The sequence below is a fragment of the Rhamphochromis sp. 'chilingali' genome (genome assembly GCF_963969265.1).
Source record: "Rhamphochromis sp. 'chilingali' genome assembly, chromosome: 2".
NCBI lineage: Eukaryota > Metazoa > Chordata > Actinopteri > Cichliformes > Cichlidae > Rhamphochromis > Rhamphochromis sp. 'chilingali'.
Window position 1 is genome coordinate 55,525,467 of NC_137930.1, and position 22,296 is coordinate 55,547,762.

At 39.7% G+C, this 22,296-nt stretch overlaps 2 protein-coding genes across 4 annotated transcripts; both read right to left on the bottom strand.

Moving 5' to 3' along the window:
• Positions 1-1,140: 1,140 nt before the first annotated feature.
• Positions 1,141-13,370, bottom strand: incenp (inner centromere protein). Of its 2 annotated transcripts, XM_080875106.1 has the most exons (20): positions 13,213-13,370; positions 10,579-10,724; positions 10,378-10,488; positions 9,656-10,287; positions 9,520-9,568; positions 8,672-8,775; positions 8,536-8,572; positions 8,279-8,366; positions 8,047-8,187; positions 7,714-7,731; positions 6,739-6,848; positions 6,542-6,662; positions 6,336-6,443; positions 6,087-6,226; positions 5,231-5,351; positions 4,245-4,343; positions 3,976-4,011; positions 3,694-3,756; positions 3,450-3,606; positions 1,141-1,540 (listed from the first exon to the last, which is right to left on the bottom strand). In XM_080875106.1, exons 2-20 carry the CDS (start codon positions 10,713-10,715, stop codon positions 1,368-1,370), a joined length of 2,445 nt encoding a protein of 814 aa, XP_080731232.1. In that variant the 5' UTR covers positions 10,716-10,724; positions 13,213-13,370; the 3' UTR covers positions 1,141-1,367. The 2 variants fall into 2 exon arrangements, with proteins under 2 accessions (XP_080731232.1, XP_080731233.1); XM_080875107.1 differs by lacking the exon at positions 7,714-7,731.
• A 1,882-nt stretch (positions 13,371-15,252) lies between these two features.
• Positions 15,253-21,815, bottom strand: pgghg (protein-glucosylgalactosylhydroxylysine glucosidase). Of its 2 annotated transcripts, XM_080874503.1 has the most exons (14): positions 21,564-21,814; positions 20,855-21,160; positions 20,563-20,773; positions 20,058-20,493; positions 19,854-19,973; positions 17,687-17,818; positions 17,506-17,617; positions 17,312-17,384; positions 17,080-17,216; positions 16,868-17,001; positions 16,441-16,536; positions 16,265-16,362; positions 15,945-16,168; positions 15,253-15,573 (listed from the first exon to the last, which is right to left on the bottom strand). In XM_080874503.1, the coding sequence occupies exons 2-14, from the start codon at positions 21,096-21,098 to the stop codon at positions 15,497-15,499; spliced, it is 2,094 nt and encodes a 697-aa protein (XP_080730629.1). In that variant the 5' UTR covers positions 21,099-21,160; positions 21,564-21,814; the 3' UTR covers positions 15,253-15,496. The 2 variants fall into 2 exon arrangements, with proteins under 2 accessions (XP_080730629.1, XP_080730630.1); XM_080874504.1 differs by lacking the exon at positions 15,253-15,573 and having other exon boundaries at positions 15,953-16,168; positions 16,314-16,362; positions 21,564-21,815.
• Between the last annotated feature and the right edge of the window lie 481 nt (positions 21,816-22,296).

Below are 22,296 nucleotides of genomic sequence, written 5' to 3' on the forward strand. Positions count from 1 at the left end.
CACAAACCAGTGTGCCAGCGGCTGCATTAGTCTGAAATTATGTTTAATCATTGTGCATTGTTTTTTTTTTTTATGTTTAAATTAAAGACTGACACATTCCCCAAAAATTAAACACTGAAGATTCAAACTATGAAAATATTCATAACAAAAACAAGTAAATCTTGTAGATCTTGGGACCTGTCTTGTCTTTCATGCATTGCGTATTCCGTAGACCAAAGGTAAAACACTACAATGGAAACTGGTACATATTTAATGCCGCCTTTTAATTTCGATTTCTTTTATTATGCTGTCTGACAGAGATGTCAGTCTAATTTTACAGAATCTCCCCGCTCTCTCTCAGGATAAAAACATTTACAGTTCATTCTTGTAATGTTAATATAAGAAAAAGAAATGCAATTGCAACAGGACGTCTGTTTTTTCTACGCGATGAAGAAAATTGCTTTTGTAGTAAATAAATGAAATCTGTCAGCATGACTCTTTAGGCTTAAATTCTAAGAAATAAACATTTAAAAGCATTCAAGTTTATAGCTACTGTTCTTTATCAGGAGCTACAAAGACAAAAAGTCCAAAATGTAGGCCTTCCTTTACATTTACCAAAGCTGTCCAGTGGGTCCAATACTGGGCTCAAGACCTGTCTGACACCCATTTTAGGGATCAGTAAACCCGAATAAAGAGCATCTGAACTTTATAATAATAAATGCAGAGAATTCTCGGTTGTAGCCTGAAACTAAACGAAATTAAAAACCCAGATTTTAAACCAATTACAAAGTCTATAACTGAGAGGCTGCATGTGTGATCTAGATCGATGTAACTTAAGTCAAGCTAAACCTTACTTTAGTGAAATAAACGCACCAAATTTAAAATTTTCCCCAGCCGTGGTGCCAAAACTATTAAGTAGCTATTCTGGAACACACAGCAGACTTCTTAGCAGAGGATTTCCCTGAGCTTTAAGCTTTACAACCAGCTTTCAACACAGTGCTGCATTTTGAACTAAAAGTCATGACAACTGCTGAGTGACAAAATCCTTTTACAGCACATACCTCTAATAGAGAAAGTTTGACATACCAGATTGAAGAAAACAACCATAAATATTATAAAAGAGATTCTGCTTTACTGTCCAGCAAAAATCAACCATCACCGTTGTTATTCAGTTAACCTGCTTTTAATTTACAAGCCAAAACAAAACAATTACATCTCTAAAAGCTAAACAAACCACAGATACAAAAACCTACTGAGACAAAGATGTGAAACACAAACATACATTTAAAAAGAATATTCAGAAAAACAAAACAAATGACTTTATTTGAAACAGATTTTCAGAATTTTAACTATACAGCAGTTTATACATCTGTATGAGTGTACAGATGTTACTTTCCAGCTGGAGGCGAGTGCCACACTGCAGAGCTGGTACGTTTAAAATATCTGGGCTTGCTCTTGTAAAAGATGTTTTCTAGTCGTGGTGACTCGATTGCTCCAAAGAAAGAGTCCAAATCAGGAGGGGTGAAGTATTGCTTCATTATTATCTGCTGCAGATTGGGACCTGGAAGAGAGAGAGAGAGAGAGAGAGAGAGAACACAAACAGGTCTGTTTAGGGGCTTTAAATAGCATGCAATATCCACAAACACATGTGGGTTTAGCTCAGTTTGGTAGGGGTGTAAAATTGTGACGTAGAGACCAGAACTGTGATACAAATGTCTGAAATATCTTATCATGGTTCAAGTTTCCTGTAGTGTCATACCTAGGATTCTTCATCCCAAGTTAAAGTGTGCTAATATCAAGGGAGCCATTACATTTCAAGTTCAGTCAGGAAATGAAGTTATATTTGTGATCAAGTAATCAGTTGTCCAACAGATCTCAGCAGATTTCTGCCTCTCCCTATTGAAGAGACTTCTTCCTCTCCACTGGTGCCAACAAATAAGTTTGATTTTTTTTGTTTTGTTTTTGTGGTTAGTATTTATTCGTTTGTGCTCTGCCCAACTGGGAATGAAATGCTTGGACCAGCTGGCTGTTCAGGGTGCAGAACACATGAAAACGTGGACGTTACAGAGTGCCCTCTGGTGGCCAAACTATACAATCTTAACCACTGTAAATGTTCACATTGCACATGTGCAGGTATGGCCAAAATCTCATATCCCAATAACAATATACAGGGCTGTAGACTAACTTTTTGCCATGGGCGCAACTTTAAAAAGTTAGGCGTACCGGCACACAGCCGACAGCGCTGTAAACAACGGTAGACTGGTGGGTAATAAGCGAATGAATAATACAGAAAACAGATTGGAGACGGGAAACTGAAAGTACAGAGAGAGAGCGAGAGAGAGAGCGAGAGAGAAGCAAAATTCATGACGACATTGATCAAATGTGAAGCACAGTTTGCTGCTTCTTTTGCAGCTCAGAATCAGCGCAAACACAGAGCGGACCCGACGCAGAATCGCCGAGCTCCGACAGCGTGTCCGTCTGCGGGCCGTCGGCTGAGAAAGCCGAGAAAGACAAAGCTGATTCTGATGCGTCGGGTCTGTGTTACGTCTTTGTGTGGAATCCGTGTACCTGCTCTCATTTGCTGTTTGGTTGTTGTTGAAATTGTTTTGCCAGGGAAAAAAAACTCAGTTATATTTAAAAGTCGATTCAGGATTTAATGAATCGATATCGCTTTATTCAAGCTACTCACCTCTCTCTTCCACCTGCACTTTCAACTGGACCACAGCCAATCAGAGAGGTCCCGCCCCTTACTATCTCTGATTGGTTTAGTCCACGATAGGGGCATAATGTGTGTCTGTTGCTGACCACAGGGAAGGTTGCAGAATTTTATTATTTTTTTGCTACCCGAACAGTTGGTCGCACAGGTGCAACCAAATACTTTTTTTACTTTTTTTTTTTTTAAGTCGCACCACTGAAAAATTTGGTCGCATTTGCGACCAAATTGGTCGCACTCTAGAGCCCTGATATACATCACAAAATAGTGGCTTTCTAAATTCTGAGAATCTCGGGCACCTCAACTTGTCTCAGATTTTCAAAGCAGGGTCTTAAAAAAAAAACCCATCATGGTGCTGGGCCATTTCATTTCACCAGCAATTCCCTAAATTTAGGCTCAGAGTTTCAGCCTAAATTTAGGGGGGAAAGAAAGAAAACCCCAAACGCCAGACATGGTGGAGAGAAAAAAAAAAAAAAAAAAAAAAAAAAAAAAAAAAAATTCTCAGTCTTCCTGAGGCAAACAAATTCAGGCTTGGTGACCCAGATAGAGGAGAGTTAGAGTTAGAGTTAGTTCATGGAGGTTACAATATTTCTTTGACTGGAGCTGTGTAGTAGCAGTAGTAGGACTCCATGGTGAATTTTGAGCTTAGTATGAATCCACCGTAACAATTTGAGACAATCAATTATAACTGAGCTGGATTAACATGTAACACATAAGCACTTCAGGTATACTGAAGAGTTAAGAGATCATTAAATACCTTCTGCCCAGGATGGAATAGGCTTCCTTGGTGCAGACTCGTCATCAGTAGAGTCATCACTGTTTTGGTCCATCCCATAGTCTTCTGAATTTTTGGACAAAATCAAAGGTTTATCTCCACCCTTTGGCGTGATGGCATATGACTGTGGCGAGGAGTGCTGCAGAAAGAGGAGGGAAAAAAATAATTTAGTCTTTGTTTAGAATAAATATACGCGTGTTAAAAATACATAAAAACAATCACATACCTCAATATCAACAGTCACGTTGAGATCACCACCTTTTCCTACAGGTGTGCTCATTACTGAGCGCTGAACAGTTCAAGAAAATTGGGAAATTACACGTTAATTTACACCCTTTGAAACATTTATTATAAATGTTTGCTACTGAGAAACTAAATTAAATGCTAATCTATTACCTTTGTCATGGACACACACGTAATCATTTTCACATGCTTAAGGCTTCAGATGAAGAGACATGGTATAATGAATATAATCTAATGTAAAAAGTATAATATCTATTGTTATTACCTCAATATCCACAGTCACATTTAGGTTAGCAGCAGTCTGTATTGCATGGGGAGAGGGAGAAGGAAATTTAATAAGGTTTAGGAAAAAAACAAAAAACAAAAACAAAAAAAACACCCTTAAAAGCGGTTTCATTTGAAATATTTTTGTTGACTATATGATCTCAAATAACAGAACGCATAGAAACACAGGAAATGTTTCTGTAGTTTGGGTTTGCTCCCCAGTTTGTACCCATGTTAAGATGTCTCGATGAACTGAAGGTTTTGCTGTACCTGTGTTTTAGCAGCCTCTTGAGCAGCAGCGTCCCTCTGCTTAGCAGCTTCCAGCTCTTTAGCAGCTTTCTCTTTTGCTGCCAGCCTTTGCTGCTCCTCCTAGTGGAAGAAAAACCAGACAGCTGAGCAGCTGCAGTCACAAACAGCTGCTGACAGACGTCCTCATACATTAAGTTAATGAGATTACCACGTGTTGAGTTTTTATGAGAAGAGAAAACTTTCCGAGTCATTTCCTGAAAGAGTCCTGCTAATTAACATCTGCTGAAGTGGATCCCCATCAAACACCGTGAACGAGAAGCTCTAGCATAGACAGTGGAGAACCTGCTGCAGTCTTTACATACCTCACTGACCATGACATCAAATGCAAGAAAGCCACAGACTTGCATGTTTCTGCCACACTGATTATGTGTGTGCACTTTCACCGTTCAGTACTTTAGGACTAAACATTGAAGTAAATCTGATTTCCTTTGCTCTGCTAAATTGAAAGTACCTGAAGTAATTTTCTCTGCCACATACAAAAATGAGCTGAAATACTGAAGCCACTGACAAGTGAACTGTGATGCTGCATCACATTTCTTTGCTGGGAAAGCACCCAGCAATAACACATATTGGTACATACACCACAGAGAAAAAACAAACACCACCACAGGTTCACATTAGGACCAATACCTTATAGTTTGGGCCAATTAAAATGGTGCTTGTAATATGCATCATCAGGGATTGTAACATCTAGTCCTTTTATTTAATAATGCTGCTAATATTATTAATAATAACAATAATAATAACAACAACAACGCACAGACTCACATCTTTAATTTCAGGGTATTCACACCCATGTTTCCTAATCATCTGAATCAAGTTCTATTTTTTGTTTTTAAATATCAAGCCCAAACATGGGGAATTCCACTCACTTTTTATTTCTCTTATTAGGAGTAACTATTGCGAGTGCTCAAACATCAAGTTTTGTTTAAAATTCCGTTTCTTACCAGTTTTCTTTTTTCCTCGAGTGCCTTCCTTTTCTCCTCGAGTTCCCTCATCTCTTTCTCTCTCGCTGCTCTCTCAACTTCACGCTGCAGAGCAAGAGCTTTTTCTTTCTCCACTCGCTGTCTGCAAGCACAAACATCACATCAACTTTAAAAACAAAATCCAAAAACAAAACCTGGAGTGAAATCACATCCTTTTCTTACAGGCTTTAACAATCTTTTTTGTTTGTCATTTCAGGTAATTAACACTTTAGGTATGTTAGGTATGGTGTTTTGTATATACACTACTCCTCCACATCACTGATCACAGTTTCCTGTTAACTGTTTCCATCTGTGAGGGACAGAGAGTAATAAAGGACAATTTATGGATGTTTGGAAAGTGAGAAATTTATTAATCATTTGAAATTCACATTGTTTAAGTCCTACTTTGCAGAGCAAAAAGTTTCCAGTGCAGCAGGATGATATCAGAGCCACCACAGCTCTTAGCACTAAAGTTAACAATAGCCTTTTAAGCTAAACATCTGGAGTTATATTTGTAACGGTGACTGTTAATGTTAACAACTGTGGATATATTTTATCTGATAAGCCCAAGTAACAGGTGTCCTTAAATTGGCAGCGGGGTCATTTATAATATGGAGCAGACTGGTTGTATAGCCAAACAAGAGAAAAGACCCCGGTCCTTTCTTTTTTTTGGGGATACATTTTCAGTTTAAGAGGAAAAAACCGTTACAGTTAGTGGATTCTTAGAAAAGCCAATCAAAACCTAACAGTACTAATATATGCTCTTGTTTAATCAGGACCACATATTATTCTTCTGCATTCCTGTATACTGTGAGAAGTATTGAAATCATCATATGACCTTTCCGCAGCAGCTTGCCGTTCCCTCTCCAGCTCCCTTTCCCTCTCGCGTTCTTGCTCCCTCTTCAGCTCGAGAGCTTTACGAGCCTCTTCCTCAGCTTTCTTCTTGGCCAGCAACTCTTGCTGTCGCTTTTCTTCCTCCTGATTTAACAAACAAACAAACAAACATGCATGCAGTATAAGAAAATATAGTGCCTTTAACCCTCTGCACAAGAGCTGTAGTGCCAATACTCCACAAAAAGCAAATAACCTGCTGAATCTTCTTCTTTCTGGCCTCCTCTTCCATTTTCCTCTTCTGTTCTAGCTCCTCTTGACGCTTCAGGGCCGCTTTCTTCTTGGCCTTCTCCTCCGCCACGCGCTGCATGAATGTGTAGAATGGGAAAGACCGAGCAAATGTGAGTTGGTTTCTTTTAAAGCGGAATATACAGATTCAGGCCCAACAGAGCTGTTGCATACCTTATCATTTTTCTCATCAAGCTGAGCCATTTTTTGCTCAATCTTCTTCTTCTTCTCTTCCTCCCTCTGCTCCTCTTTTACTTTGGCCTCAACGACTCTTCTTAACCTCTCATCCCTCTTCCTAGAAGACGATGTTAGAAGTTAATTAAAAGAAATTTAAGTTGTGCCTTTGATTCTGAAATATGTGCATGGTTAACCTTTTAAGTTCCTCCTGTTTCCTCTTCTTATCCTCTTCCATTTTCCTCATCCTTTCCTCCTCTTGCTCCTGCTTCTTTTTAAGTGCTTCAAGTTTGTTACGCTCTTTTGTCTGAGAATATAGAACAAAGAGGTTACAAATTAAGTAGATTTTCAAATAAAAACCTCATCCTGTCACAAAGAAATATGATCAAGATGCTGTAAGGTGAAAAGGTGGCAAACAATCATAAAATTTAAAAAAAAAAAAAAAAAAAAAAGGGGGGGGGGGGAGGGAGGAGAAGGCCCCCTACAAAAATAAAGCAAAAATCCATCCAAAATGCCAGTTTCATGGTCTCTAAAAGGTTCAGTTAAATCAAATGTGCAGATTAAAATAAGGAAACTATGCATTAAGAAGGCCATGAGGGAAAAACCACCAAGTGCACAAACACAGCACTGTACAAATCCCAAAAGTAACAGTGCGATATACTTCCCCAGTTTTATCTTAATCCACAAACAGGTCAATCACATTCAAAAGAAAATAAATAAAAAGCTTAGGTTAAGATGGATTTCTACTTTATGATGAAATAATGTCTCAAAGACAACACTGAGATTACCAAAGCTATTTAAAGTGATTTGATTTCTGTTAGCTTACAACATGACAAACAAAGACCATTAGTGACCCGTGAGATCAGGCTGATGAAATGTTTACAGAGCAGCCCCTTCCACACACGGCCGCTGTGAAACAAATGCATTTGATAAGCTTCAGGTTGTTTACATGCAGGTCGATCTCATGCCCATAGAAAGTGCAGCGCAGAGTCCACCTTTACATTTAGTACTTGACTTTTTATTTAAAACACCCAAATGTCATGCCAGTGGGAAAGAGGCTTGGATGGGGAAAGTGCTAAATGAGTACAAGTTTAATCAAGTCACACAACGGGAATATTAAACACCAGCAATGCCCAAAAACAAAGTGCTTCTATGTTTGACATTACACTTACCACTATGCTAGTGTTGAACTGAGGAGAGGAGAAAGCACATCCAAATAAGGTCCGCATAATTCATACCAGACCACAAATATGACCCACAACATTTATGAAGTGTGTTTTTTTGTTTTTATTTGTCCCCCCACATTTTAAGCTCCCATAAGTTTCTCAAATACATACAAGATTTAGGTTTATGGGATGCTCACTGATGAAAGGACCTTTTCACATTAGTCAGATTAAAAGTGACTGAATGCAACTTTAAATTCACTGCAACACTGACTATACCGAGCATGTGGAGAGAAGCTGGTACATATTAAATAATGCTACCTTGCAGCGTGTGAAGCCTACCTTAGGATCAATCCTCAGAGGAGTGTTGTGTTTGATGAAGGACTTGATCACTGCGGTCCGGCCGACTGAATTCGGAGTCATCATCAGCATCTGATTCTTTTGGACGGTGTGCAGAAAAGACTTCATGTGGGGTTTGATTGCCTGTTCATCCAGAGCAAACAGAAAGTGTCAAACCTTAAGAAATCCACTTAAAACATGAAAATGTCCATCAACCATATTAAGAGCTTCTTACACTTTGACTTTTCTTGGGAGGAGAGCACCTCTTTGTCGGACTTTCATCTATAGTATCAGGTGCTTTACGCTTAGTGCTGCGACTTGACCTTTAAAAAAAAAAAAATTAATTAATTAATTAATAAAAAACAAACAAAAACAAACAAACAAAAAAAACCCCACACAACACAGGTAGAAATAAATAAATAAATAAAAACACAATTCATTTAGTTTTTCCTGTAAATGTGCTCTTTATCACAGCAGTCATATAGCACCCACCTCCGAACTGGCAGCAAATTCAGCTTCTCAGTGACAACTGAAAGAAAACAATGTTTTCAGTGCAAATAAGTCTCAAATGAAATGACATTTAGACTTAAAAAAAAATATATATTGTATTTGTTAATAGTTTCCATACTTGCTCGGTTAGGAGTCATCTCACTGATAAACAACGATGGGGGCGCCAGTTTGGGTGAGTTTGCAGCCACGGAACGAGTGATGCGCACGAGACATGTTGTTGCTCTGTACACAACCACAGTGGATTTTTAAAAACGAATAAGATGTGATTGAAGTGCAGACTTTCAGCTTTAATGCAGGGGGTTTAACAAAGATTTTACTTTAACTGCTTGGGAATTACAGCTTTTTAGTTTTCACTTTTAGTTTTGCAGCATTAGGCTGAGTCTGAGCACAGCCCTGTACATGTCACAGTTCATCCTGCTACTTCATCAATAAACACATCAAAAAATGACCTGGTTCCACTGGCAGACATTAGGCCCATGAGATAACACTACCTCCACCATGTCTGACAGATAATATGGTATGCTTCAGTTTGGTTTCCCTCTTTCTCCATACTTTCTACTTCTCATCATTCTGGTACAAGTTTATCTTGTTTCCACTTGTACAAAGAATTTCTTTCCAGACCTGAGCCAGCTCATTTAGATGATTTCTGGCAAAGTCTAATGTGGGCTTCCTGTTCTTGAGCATAATTTGTAGTTTGCATCTTGTACCAACTTTGTGCATTTACATTCATGAAGGCATCTGTTGATCACAGAACGTGACAATGAGATGTCTACCACCCTCAGCTGCATGAGCCCTAAAGTTAAATCCAACATCACTCCTAGGTTTCGTGCTTATTGGCTTTGGGTAAAGATTTAGTTTAAGGATCAGTAGATTCAAGAAGACCATTCAGAACTTTTTTTTTTTAAAGCTCTGTTACAAAACCATATCATTACGATTCCCATATCCTTTTTTTAAAATAACACTCACACTTCCTGGTTTTCCCTCTCCATTTCCTCCTCCTCCACGCAAGAGTCATCTACAATAATAAAAAGTCAAACATTTCAAACAGCCCTTTAATAATTGGGAAATTAAGTAATTATAAGCAAACTAGTCCTTTTCTTACCACTAACTTTGGTGCTACATGTGGAGTTACCCGCACGAGTAGCTTTCCTCTTAAGCATGGAGCGGCGCGAGGCACGGCGGACAGATTCCTGAGTCATACTGTGCCGCAGGCCAGCCAGAGAGTGACGTAGCTTCAGGGAGCACTGCACAGAGCTTCGCCTTGAGGTTTGAGCAGATTCAGCTATTGCAATCTTAGCAGCTGTACGAGGAGAGGGCTCAGGCTCTTTTGCAAGCTCAGCAGACAAGCGGTCTGCATGAGAGATGCTGACAACGGCTTCAGGTAAGGGAATCTTAAGAGACTCAGGAGGTGTGGCGTTGCCAACTGTGTCATTTGGTTTGACTTTAGCATCATTCACCTCCTTATTTTCAACCACCACCTCCTCCTCCTCCTCCTCCTCCAGCATCTGCGTTTTGTTTTGCACTTCTTCAGCTTTATCGCTGTCATGAGGTGACTGGCTCTCATCATCTACCACCTCAGGCTTTGTCTGTTTGTTTCTGCGAGTGGTGCGTTTGGACTGTCCAGTGCTGCTGGTGTCAGAGGTGGAGACCTCAGAAATGGGATCCTCTTTAGCAGTGAATTGCAGTGATTTAACAGAAGAGCCACGAAGGTTACTGCGCCTTCCCTTTGAGTATCTAAGCAGGAAAGGATAACGTAAGAGTTACAAAAAAGGTACAGCACGCTTCAGACTGCCTTCACTAAAACCAGGAACTGATAAAACAAACCTTTGCTTTCCTTGATTTTCTTCTTGGTGACCCAAAGACACACGCTTCCTGCGACTGTTTTTCTTCTGTGACGGCGTTTTTGGCATCAACTCTGGTTCAGCATTAAAATCTCTGAAACAAAGAAAAGAAAGCACTCCATTAGAGAAAAATTAAACACATCTATAGAGTAGAGCTACATAGAAGAACATATTTATAGCCTACCTTGAGAACATGCGATTGGCTTCTTGTTGTATCTCCTCAAGCCAAACCATGTGGACATTATCGATTTCATCGACGATGTCTTGTGCTTTGCCACCTAACATCTGCGTGAGGGATAGCACTGATAGTACAGGGTTCATGGTGACGACCTGAGGCACAAAAAGCCGACAGTTCTGAGATCACAAGAATAGTTAAGACCCAATTTACAGGGGTATAAAAAAAAAAAAAAAAAAAAAAGACTCATTTTTATCTTTTTTAGTGCCAAAATCAGCAGGGCTCTCCTAAAAATATGTCTTTTCTTTAAGTGAGGTTAAATTGATATGGGGGAAAAATGTAATGTACTGAAGCTTCAGTACATTATTATCAAAGAGAGGAAAATGCAATTTTTCCAAATCATGCTTATGTACAGTCACCTCCCAAACACCAGTTTTGAACTGGGGGGGAAATTGAAAACCTTTAGTTTTTGCTATGATCTTGCTTTCTTTTTCCCTTGCAGTGGAGCCCCTTCTCCCCTCTCCAAGATTATGGATCAGCTGTTAAGAGTCACCTTAGTTTCAAGCAGCCCCACACGGAGCATCAGCTACAGTTTAGCTGAGAAAATAATTACTAATCTTAAAATTTTACCCATACCCTTTAAAGCATTAAATCACCTTATTCAAGGACTTATGAAGCCCTAATGCAGCTGGGGAATCTACTTAGTTCATTGAATGGGGCACCATCAGCGTTTGAAATGTCCTTTTCAAAATAGCTTATTAAAAATGTTTCATATGCAGCAATGTTTGGTTTTTTTAAATCCTTCTCATTGTCTCAATATTTTTTGCATTTCTTTTCTTTGTTCTTGTTTGTAGTGTTTTTGTTTTGATTTTTTTAAATCAGTTTTAGGACGACATATTTAATTCCTTTATATGACACACCAATAAATAAAATGCACCAATATTATAATAAATGTCAATCGGTGAAAAATGGCTGGTCTGAGTATTTCAATAAACTGCAGATCTACTGAGATCTCCTAACATAGAAAGAAGAACAGAATAGCCTGAAAAAGAGAAATTATCTAGTGAGTGGCAGGTCTCTAGGTGACAATGCCTTGTTGATGCCAGAGGTTAGAAGAGGCTAGCCAGACTAGTTCAAGGTGATGGGAAGGCAAAGGTAACTCAAATAAACACTCATTACAATTACGACATGGGGAAAAAAAAAAATACAAAAACAAACCAAAAAAAAAAAAAAAAAAAATTTCTCAATGCCCAACTCATTCAGTGTTAAAGCAGATGCCGTACAACATCAGAAGACTACAGGGGGCCATTCCTGTCAGTTACAAAGAGGAAACAGAGGTGACACTTTCCACTGGATCACCACAAGTGGACAAAAGAAGACTGGAAAACCATTGCCTGATCAGATAAGTCAACAATTTCTGCTGCAACATTTGGATGATACAGTCAGAATCTTGTGAAAACAACTTGGAAGCACAAATCCATTGATGGTTCAGGCTGGTGAGGATATGGGGGATATTTTCTCGCCACACTTCACCCCGTTACCAGTTGCTTACAATTTCCATGCTTTTAAGGTCACAGTGTACTCCTCTTCTGACAGTGGTCACAAAGCTAAATTCATCTTAAACTTGTTTCTTGCACATGACAGTGAGTTCACTGCACTCAAACGGCCAAACAAGCAACAGATCTCAAACCTGTAGAGCATCTTAGTGATGTTGCTGAAGAGGAAATTCACATCATGGATCTGCAGCACCTGTGTTATGCTTTGAAGTCAGTGTGGACCAAGCTCTCTCAGCAATGTTTACAGCATCTTGTTGAATCTATGCTATAAAAAAAATTAAGGCAGCTCTGGGGGCAAACGTGGGTCCATCCCAGTACTAGCAAGATGTACCTAACAAAGTGGCCACTGAATGTAAGTATTACACGGGTAATATCCGAACCAAATGTGCTTAAAAAGAAACCCCGGAGTTCCTTTAAAAGGATTAACGCACTAACCATTTTTTCATCTCAATAACCAATATCTATCTATCTATCTATCTATCTATCTATCTATCTATCTATCTATCTATCGTTCCTGTTAAAAAACTGTTTTATAGAATAAAACGTTTTACAATAAGACTTTAACCTTTGGACAGCTGTGCAAAGAATACAAGTAATATTAGACTAACTAATGTGTGGGATTTCCTGATAACGTATACTAAACTTGAACAGTGCAGTTTTCCACTTCCGCGACTACACTATATGACAATTAAGGTCGGTGGGTATTTAACAGTGTTGTCGACCAAGAGATTTGTTTTTAATATCTTATTGCAAACCTGGCATGTTGAGATACCATAAAAATAGCATCATTACATGAGCTAAATATTCCAAAAGCACTGAATAATGTATTGAAGTGAACAAAATTAACAACGTTTTCAAATGAACAAGCTAGGTTAGCTAACACAAGACACTTAAGACAGTGCACGCATATTATTTTAAATACTACTGTAAGACTGTTGCAACAGTAATTTTAAGACACATCCGCATAATATAACACATCTTTATCGCGTTTTACTGATAGCTGCTCTGCCGTGTCCTAAAAGTACCACGTTTGCCAGCTAACGTTGATGACCTTAGCTAACATTGTCTATAATGTCAAAATATTTACCTTTGATGTTCACTTTTCTGACGGCTCGTTCTTTTAAAAAGCTACATCAATTGTATACTTGCGTAAAAGACAAATTTGCTAAAACGAGGAGCTTCCCACTTTAATGAATACTCAAGAAGACAACAGCGACCCTACAAACTGTCCCGCTGAAACCGTTTATAACTTGTTCAAACCTCTCCAGCCAATCATGAAGCGCTGTCCCCGGGAGGCGTTCGATTTGTGGATTGGAATATTTGGATGGGCGGAGCTCACCCCGGTCAGAATAGCTGGGGATGAGGCGGAGTGCCGAAATTCGTGACACGAGAACTCAAATCGTGCGAACCCGAGCAGACGTTCAAGGCGGAGTTACTGCGCTGCCCAGATTTAAATGGACCAATCGGAGATCTGTCGTGGTCCGCCCCTCCAGCACTCAAACATGCAGGAATGACAGTGCAATATAACCAAAGTGGACCAGTTTAGAAAAATGTATTTTATTCTTTGTTTCGTTCTTTTTTCTTTTTATTATTTAAAATCACGCTTGGAAACTGTGGGTTTAGAGTTCGGCTGGCTCTTATTAGTAAACATCTGGATGGAAAGTGTGGATGTGCTCATTATCAGAAAAACCTAAGACTCTAGATGGTGTTGGATTATATAATAGTTTACCACAGGGGATTTGACGATTAAAGGGTAGAGGGTCGCAAGCACACACAACACAAGCACTCTAGTGTGCCTAAATCAAGAAGACGACACAATTGTATTTCAAGTAAACAGTGATGACCTTCCTCTGGATTTTTTCCCCCCTGCAGACTGAAATAGTTTTCTCCTGTCAGGAAGCAAAGCTACAGGATGCTTGAAGTCATGAATCTTACAAAGGTCGTGGTAGTTTGTAAGTCAAAGTAAACAGAAATGCATTGTGTATATACTCTTGTTCCCTCATCCTTCCAGTCATAAATAAAAGTCTATAATGCATTTTAATTATTGTAAGTTGTTTAGTGTTTTGCTTTTTTGCATGGCATATCTAACTACAACTCTAATCATCTAACAGTCACCATTAAAAAGTGTGGATGTGCTTAGTGTCAGGCAAATTAACATAGTTCACTAAAACTTACTCCCTAAATTAGTCTTTTCTTAATGTAGTCAAAGGAGATGGTGCAAGTATTCATTATCCCCAAGTAGAGAGACACTAGGGAGTGTCACAATATTTTACACGGTGATAATGTATCAATACAAAGACACCAAATATCTATATCTCTTCAAATAAATTAAAATACTCTTCAAACACTGCAGAAAGGAGGGCCCTTTTCACGCACCACATCTCCTGAGGAACCTTGGAAGAGCAAATTTACATTAAATCAGTTAAACAAAACAACATCCTACACTTTATACACTTAGTTTGACCAGTCTATCTCCTAATTCAAGGTATTGGCTTGGTCACATGAGTGAAAATTAAACACCAACCTCCTTAAACCTATAAAAGAAATTGATGGCTGGTGATTTGTTTAATTTGATCACATTATGCATTCCTGCAAACAACTGCAGTCTGAGTTGGACTGACTGCAATCACTGTCAGACAGATTGCTGAAGGTCTGCAAATAATTGCTGTCTAATTTATAAATGCAGACAGATGGCGAACATGTTGCCATCAGTCTCCAGATGTCTGAGTCTTGATTAACAAACAAACTCGAGGGGACTCGACTCAACTGGCTGCCAGCGGCTTGTATTCTGATAATACTCCAGTTGGTAAATCACAGTAAATGTTACTGCAATACTCTGCATATGACAAAATGTTTAAAATTGCTATAGTATCATATCATGAGTTAAATCAAGTGATAATATTGTTACAATGCGGTGCCTGGTGAGTCCCATCTTGATCAAGGACAATTAGCATACATAAAATATAAAAAATATACAAAGATTAAACTCAAATGTCAAAGCTGCTCTGAACTAAAGTGAAAGGAAGAGATTCAAAACTAAAACAAAAACACTAAATAAAAATACGTAATTATAATAACTCTGATAATCATATTTCCTTTGACATCACAAACTTCAATAACTCAGTAATTTAGACTCAAAGTTTCTCTGTATTTCTTTAATTAACTTTAAAAGTCCACAAATATTACACAAATCCATCAGTGTAGTACTGTATTTGTTGCCCTGCTCAGATCCGTAGCTGCTGGGGGACTTAAATTAATACTGCCCTTCTTTATTCCATACATTTAGTAAATCAAGCAAAATATAATAAAAACAAATAATATGCTTTCAACTGTCAGCATGTGAAATGTTTCGGAGGATCGGTGCTCAGGTTTCAGAAAGGCCAGCAGGAAGCAGCTGAAATCAGTTTGCAAACGTATCCGGGCTCTCGAGGGAAAGTTACCGGCTGCCCTGAAAATATAGACGTATACAAGTTTGGATCAGGTTCAGGTATGCACACCGGTTTCAAATCTTTTTCTGGCAGGCTATGCTTTTGAGTTCATGCCCCACACATTATTTTTTTGACATCACTTCCAGCCTAGATAAGGTAAGCTGGAGAAGATCACAGTCTTGAAGTTTTTTCCCTGATTATGAGATTCATATGTTTTTCACTTCTATCAATATTGTGTCCCCATATAAACAGTTAAATGATAATTTCTTTTTGCTATACTGTGAGAAGTGTTTGTCTCTTATTAACATAGAAACTATCAAATTATCTTCATGAATAAAACTTTCTCTGAAGAACTGCATGTTCAAACTGCATGTTTGAACTTGTGCTTTACCTGGTGTGAGGGGGATTTTAGTTCCTGATGCCTTCAGGACAACTTGTAAATTACAGGGCTTAGTATTGCCTGGACTGCCTTCCTGTTCCCTCAGTATGATACAGACTTCTTCCTTCCTCAGCAGCCAGTCCATCTGGCTGCCCAGGTAGTTCACACCACGGACACAAAGCTCGCAGACGTCGTTGGGAAGCAGTGACGAGAATGCCAGGCAGTCCTTCTGAACTCTAGGATATAAAACAAGTATGTGAAGCTTTGTATCACTGTGAACACACTGTGGACTGAACACACCGAAGTGTTTATTTCCTGGATTAAGAACTAACCTAAAACCGGTGTAGCCAAACAGCACAGCTTGCAGAAATCCTCCCATACCTGTGAGAAAGTTGACTGCACCGGAGCCATCGGATGATTCACTCCATACCTGCGAGGAAAGGTAATCAATCTTTCACCCAGTAAATGTCAGGTGTGTGTTTATGTGGATGTGTGAGCCAAAGGGTACCTGGAACGGGCCCTGGATGTTGTTGAAGCACTTTTCAAGTAAAAGCTGAGCTTTCTCAGCCTCCCCGAGCTCCAGCCAGCCGATTGCAAACATCCCCTGAAAAAGGAAAGTAAAAAGTTTTTGATTCAAATATGAACACAAAAGTCAGTCACTGCACCACAGTGAGAAGTAAGACTTCTTATTAAGTACATTAAGTACTGATTTGGATCCTCTTTTGTCTTAATAACTACTTTAACCTCCTAAGACCCAAACTCTTTCATGGCATGCATTTTTAATTTCTTTCTGCTATTGGGACAAAATATGATGTCCACATATGTGAATGTCAGGTCCAAGGAGGTTAATTCTTGTTGACACAGATTCAACAAACCTCAAATTTAGTTCATTCAGCAGTTTCATGTGACCATAGAGGATGCTGTGTCTTTCATACCCATGTCATGGCTGGACCGTGAGGGTCTGTCACTGGCTCGTATGCTTCAAGGTCATTCCTTCTAACCTCTGGGGACATCGGCAATCCAAGAGGATATCCCAGCATCACTGTGTCCGCCTGCTTCACGGGATGCCCTGTTTGTCACCCAGAGGATATTCTAGCATCAAGTTAAGAATATTTAAGGTTCTTTCTTAACAGAAACAAATATTAACCTTTAATGTAGCCGTCGTACTCAGGGTGGTACTGATGCTCTTCGTCAAAAGGTATCTTAATGTATTCGGCCACTGCTTGCCATTCCTTGGGCGCAGGGTGCTGAAGGAGTTCAGCCAGTTCAACAGCAAACTGAAGACTGAAGACAAATAAGATATTTTCATTATTACTGGTATTGATAAGACATAAGTTATAAGGTGTTATAGTTATAAGTTTAATCTTGAATACAAATACCCAAGCTTGGCCACTGTGTTTGTGTACACAGAGTCATTGACATTGTAGTAATATTCATCGGGTGGCATGACACCTGAATGGAAACAACATGAAGTTAACGTTCAATATAAAATAAACCAAAGTGTGAGTAAGATCCTTTCATTAAAGCGGGTAACTGATGCACTGAATTTATTTGGCGTGACGAGGTTGAGTACCATCTAGGTGATATTTCTGGTCCTCGGGCTTCCAGGTTACCCTTGAAACCCAGTAATCAGCCACACCATAGATGACCTCGCTGCCCAGTCCCTCTCTGAACATGGACAGATCCTAAAGCAAAGAGCTAGATTAACGACGCCAGGTAGGAGGGACAGTGAGTGGGGATGTGAACGAGCATACCTCGGTGAGGTAGAGATAGTGCTGGAAAGCCAATGTGACATCTCCGTTGATGTGAATCTCTTGTTGTCCATAAATGTCCTCTGGACACACCTCTCTCCCTGACACAGCACTCTCCCACGGGAACTTTAGACCCTGTAAAACAGCATATTTCTTTAGAAGACTCAGACTCTGTTTGATTGTTATTATTAAAAAGTAAAGCCGGACCTACAGAGAGTCAAATATATGGCTCTACAATAGCATACAGCAGATACTAACTGTGCACCAATGGTGCAGATGTACAGAAAATATTACAACCACTAGGGTCTGAGGTGTTAATACAGCTTTATTCTCATGCCAAGTTCATCTTTATTCTAGGATTTTCATTATTATATCCCAGTTGTTACTCTTACTCTCAGAAAATGTCACACAGTTAAACAAAACAAAAACAAACTGCAAGAAAAAAAGGATTATAAGAGAACATGGATTTTCCACTAAATATGGGCACTGTGAATGCACCAGGACACGCAACAGCTATTACGATCATAATCTCTTTCCAAGTAAGTGATGGAAGGATACCAGGTTTCAACAAAGTCGTCCTGTTTATCTTTTACAGTATATCTGATTTTACAGTTGAATCTGTCGTTTCTGCCTCACTGTTGTACCCACTGCTTGTTTTGTTTTTTTTACAATCTAACACTGAGTTATTTGCCTGAAATTCCTCAGAAACTCTTAATAGTATTAAGATTTGCTCTGGTTCTGAGTAGTTTTGATATTACAGATTATATGTCCAACCTGTAGTATTGCTTATACAGCATCCTTGCAGGTAACTGTGAAAGTATTCAGAAGGTTAATATGTCACATCCTATATTAAAAAAAGCACAACATTTGAAAAAATGTCTTAATGGACTTTATTGTAAATATCTGCACAGGAATATTAATTCCACTGTGTCAGGAATGTGTTTTAAGACCTGTTCTGATAACAAAATCCGCCTGCGAGCCTCTAAAACTGAACAACGAACATGTTGGATGTTATTGTTTAGTCCATAACCAAATATTTAGAGAGTTTGGTTGGGTGGAAATTGTGTAAATCTACCAAATGGAATCACCACTGTTGGTGGAAACTAATATTAACACGAATAACTTGACTGTTTAACCAACATTAAACAATGGTTGAACAATAATTGGTTACAGCTAAACCCGGCCAAAACAGAAACTTTTGATTATTGCACCAGACCAGACAGTGCAATACCTGATATTAAACGGCGACTGGGTGACTTAGGTTCCTCACAGAAACATAACCTTAGAAACCTGGGTGTTGTTTTTGATGAAGCTTTTTCTTTGGAGGGACATTTAAATCAGATAGTAAGAACCTGCTTTTTTCACTTGAGGAAGATTACAAAACTTAGATCTATCGTGTCGATAAGTGAACTCGAGATGATAATACATGCTTTTGTCTCTACAAGACTCGACTACCGTAACAGCCTGTTTACTTGTCTAAACAAGAAAGGGCTAGCTCGTCTACAGGTTGTTCAAAACTCTGCAGCGAGGCTACTGACCCCCTCAAACAAGGGAGCTCACATGACCCCTGTGTTACAGTCGCTGCACTGGCTACCAATCAGATTTAGGTTCCATTTTAAACTTCTAGTTTGAACTTTTAGAGCATTACAGGGACAGGCCCCTCCCTATGTTGCTGATTTGATTCGTACACATACCTCTTCTCGTAACATGAGGTTATCAAACCAAAACCTTTTAGTGGTCCCCCACACTCGTTTTAAAACTCGAGGGGACTGATCTTTCCAAGCTGTTGCACCCAGACTGTGGAATGCACTTCCCCAATTTCTACGGTGTTTGGATTTGGTGGAGACCTTCAAAAAGCAGCTAAAGACATTTTTATTTCAAAAAGCTTTTAACTAGACCAGGGTTTTTATGATGTATTTATGACTGTACTGTGTTTTTACCTTGTAAAGCACTTTGTGACACATGTCGATGAAAGGTGTTATATAAATAAACTTTACTTACTTACTTAACTTTATTTTATTTTTTTATTATTGTAACTTTGTTATTTACTTTACTGTGTTCTGATGTACCACCACATCATGAGTGCGTTTGTGTGTTCTGTTTTCAGAGTTGAACAGAAAAAAAAACAGTAGAAACAAAAAACAAAAACACTCCACCGATCGTCTTATACCTTGTAGCCTTGCTTTTGGGCGTTGTCTTTAGCACCATCTATGGTCCCCACCCTGTACTCCAGCACAGCTCGGGCTAGTTTCGGATAAAAAAGGGCTATCCCGGGATACATCCAGATGTCCTGCCACAGGAAGGAAGAGTCATTGTGTGACACAACATATAACAGAATCAACAACACATGGCCATTGGCTGAATCTAGCCTCACTTGGTCCCAGAAAACATGGCCCCAGTAGTCCTGGCCTTCTCCACCATTAGAGAGCCCTCCTGGACTGACTCCACCAAAAGAGCTGGAGGTGTCATGTATGGACGGGAAAGCGCTGAGGAGGTAGAACATGCAGCCAATCAGGGCCTTGCAGAGGCTCTCAGACCCTGTCACCTCCACTTTGCTCTGCAGCCACAGCTCTTGCCAGGCCTTCTCGTGAGATGGACGCAGACTACCAGTTGCCATCAGATTCAGGCCCTCATCAAAACTGGCCTCAGCCAAGTCTAAACTGCTGGCTGCAACCAGGATGAAACCCCAGCGAGCCTCGCTGTGCTCGGGAGGGAGCATCAGAGTCACGGGCACGGGGGTCCAGATGAGGTGCACAGTAGGACAAGAACCTCCAGGGTACTCAGCTGTGGTTGTCTGTCCCTGGATGTGGCTGAGAGAGGGCTGGATTTAGATTGTGCAACAGTTTTTCCTTTTACTAAAAAAATGTTGTTAGCCTCACCTGCCTCCTCTGTAATCAGGACCGGTCTCAAACCTGATGTCTTTGCTTTGAGGTGTGAATGAGCTGACCAGCTTAACCGTGACAGGCTCCTGTGAGGTCGCCTGACGCTCCAGCAGGATCTCCATCACCATCAGGTTGGGATAGTGTCGGTGAGAGTACAAAGACTGTGTGGCAGTGGCGCTAGCGGAGCTCAGAGTGTGAATAAAAATGCCTGCACAAGAACAGGAGAGAGAAGTATGAGACCAGATCGGCAACAACACCATTGAGAAAACACCTGCACAGGAGAGTCTACCTTTGTGGGTGTCCAGGCTGTAGGTGTGTTGGACAGGTTCCTCTAGCTCCACCTTAACAGCTAGAGGGCAGGGGACATCTGCTCTGTGGCAGCGCCCGCCCTCCCCATTATAAACGCCCCCCATGTGCATGATATTATTGTACACCCTCCAGCCCAGATGGCCATTCGCAAGTGGAGGGAGGAAGCGGAGGTTACTAGGGAGGGTGTCGGTGGTGAAGATGTAAGGGTCCGAATCACAGGACATGATGAGGAGATTACCTTCACTTTAAAGGCTCAAATCAAACCAAGAAGTCAGGAAGTTTTCACCTAAATGATAAAAATGTTTGATTTGGAGTGAAAAAACATTAAGATTAATAATGCAAACATAAGACTGTAGATCTCAAATGCTTTTTTCCTCTGTGGACCTGGACCCTCTATTTTTCACAGGTTCACGTTAGTAAGACCATTTGCAGAGTGTAGACTTTGACACTTATGTGTCACAAGCCATGCCTAAATATAACCATAAGATGTGTCATGCAGACACTGGTTGAAATTTAGCAACGCAAAAACAAAAATACACAAATAAAGATAAAATGTCCCCTTATCAAGTAAAATCATGGTTTCAAAACACATTAAAGTTAAAGCTCTGTCGCTGCTGCCAGCAGCATGCACAAACACGTACAGTAAGTCCTTAAACTCATTACTTTAAGCGGGAATGTTTTATTCTCACGTGAGAAGGAAGAAGCATCTGTTTCCGTAACAAAGAAGAATGCAGGAAAACCAAAGTCCAGGCGAGACCCGGACGAGATCCCAAACCGCTTGTTCTTTAGGGCTCAACTCATGAAACAAAACAAAACAAAACAAACCCAAAACTTTATGTGCTTTTATTTGTTCGAGATTTCATATCTAGTGCACTCGAAAGTTGTTGATGAAGTAGCTCTAACTCGTTTGTAGGAGGAGACCTGTGTCGTGCAGCACAGAAAATCTGGATTTAGTTCAGGTCTCATGTAAAACATGGGCTGGATTAACTGTGGAGTTTAAAGTCAGTTAATTAAATCCAGATGCTCTGTTAAAAACAGCATGCCCTTTCCGTGTTACTGGCGATGTCAGGTGCACTTTTCATGTTGTGCATAAAAGCAAGACATTAATGTAAACTTTATTTAAATGCTGATAGTTTAATGAGACCGGTTATGTCACAGGCTCAAATGGCTGCTATCTTATCCGTACATATATCCAATTAAATCAGCAGCACACTCTTCAGGCCACACAGAAACACTGTTTGTTGTCGGCCTGTTCCCCAGAGGCATCACGTCACTTTCTCCAAATTAAAGCTCCTCATTTTCCCATCGGCTCCACAGTCACACTAAAAGTTTTCTCTTTGCTTTAGCAGTCAGACTTAGATGCATTGTCCTCGTTCGGATTTTCTAAACACAACATTTTCAGTTATATTTATGTTATAATTA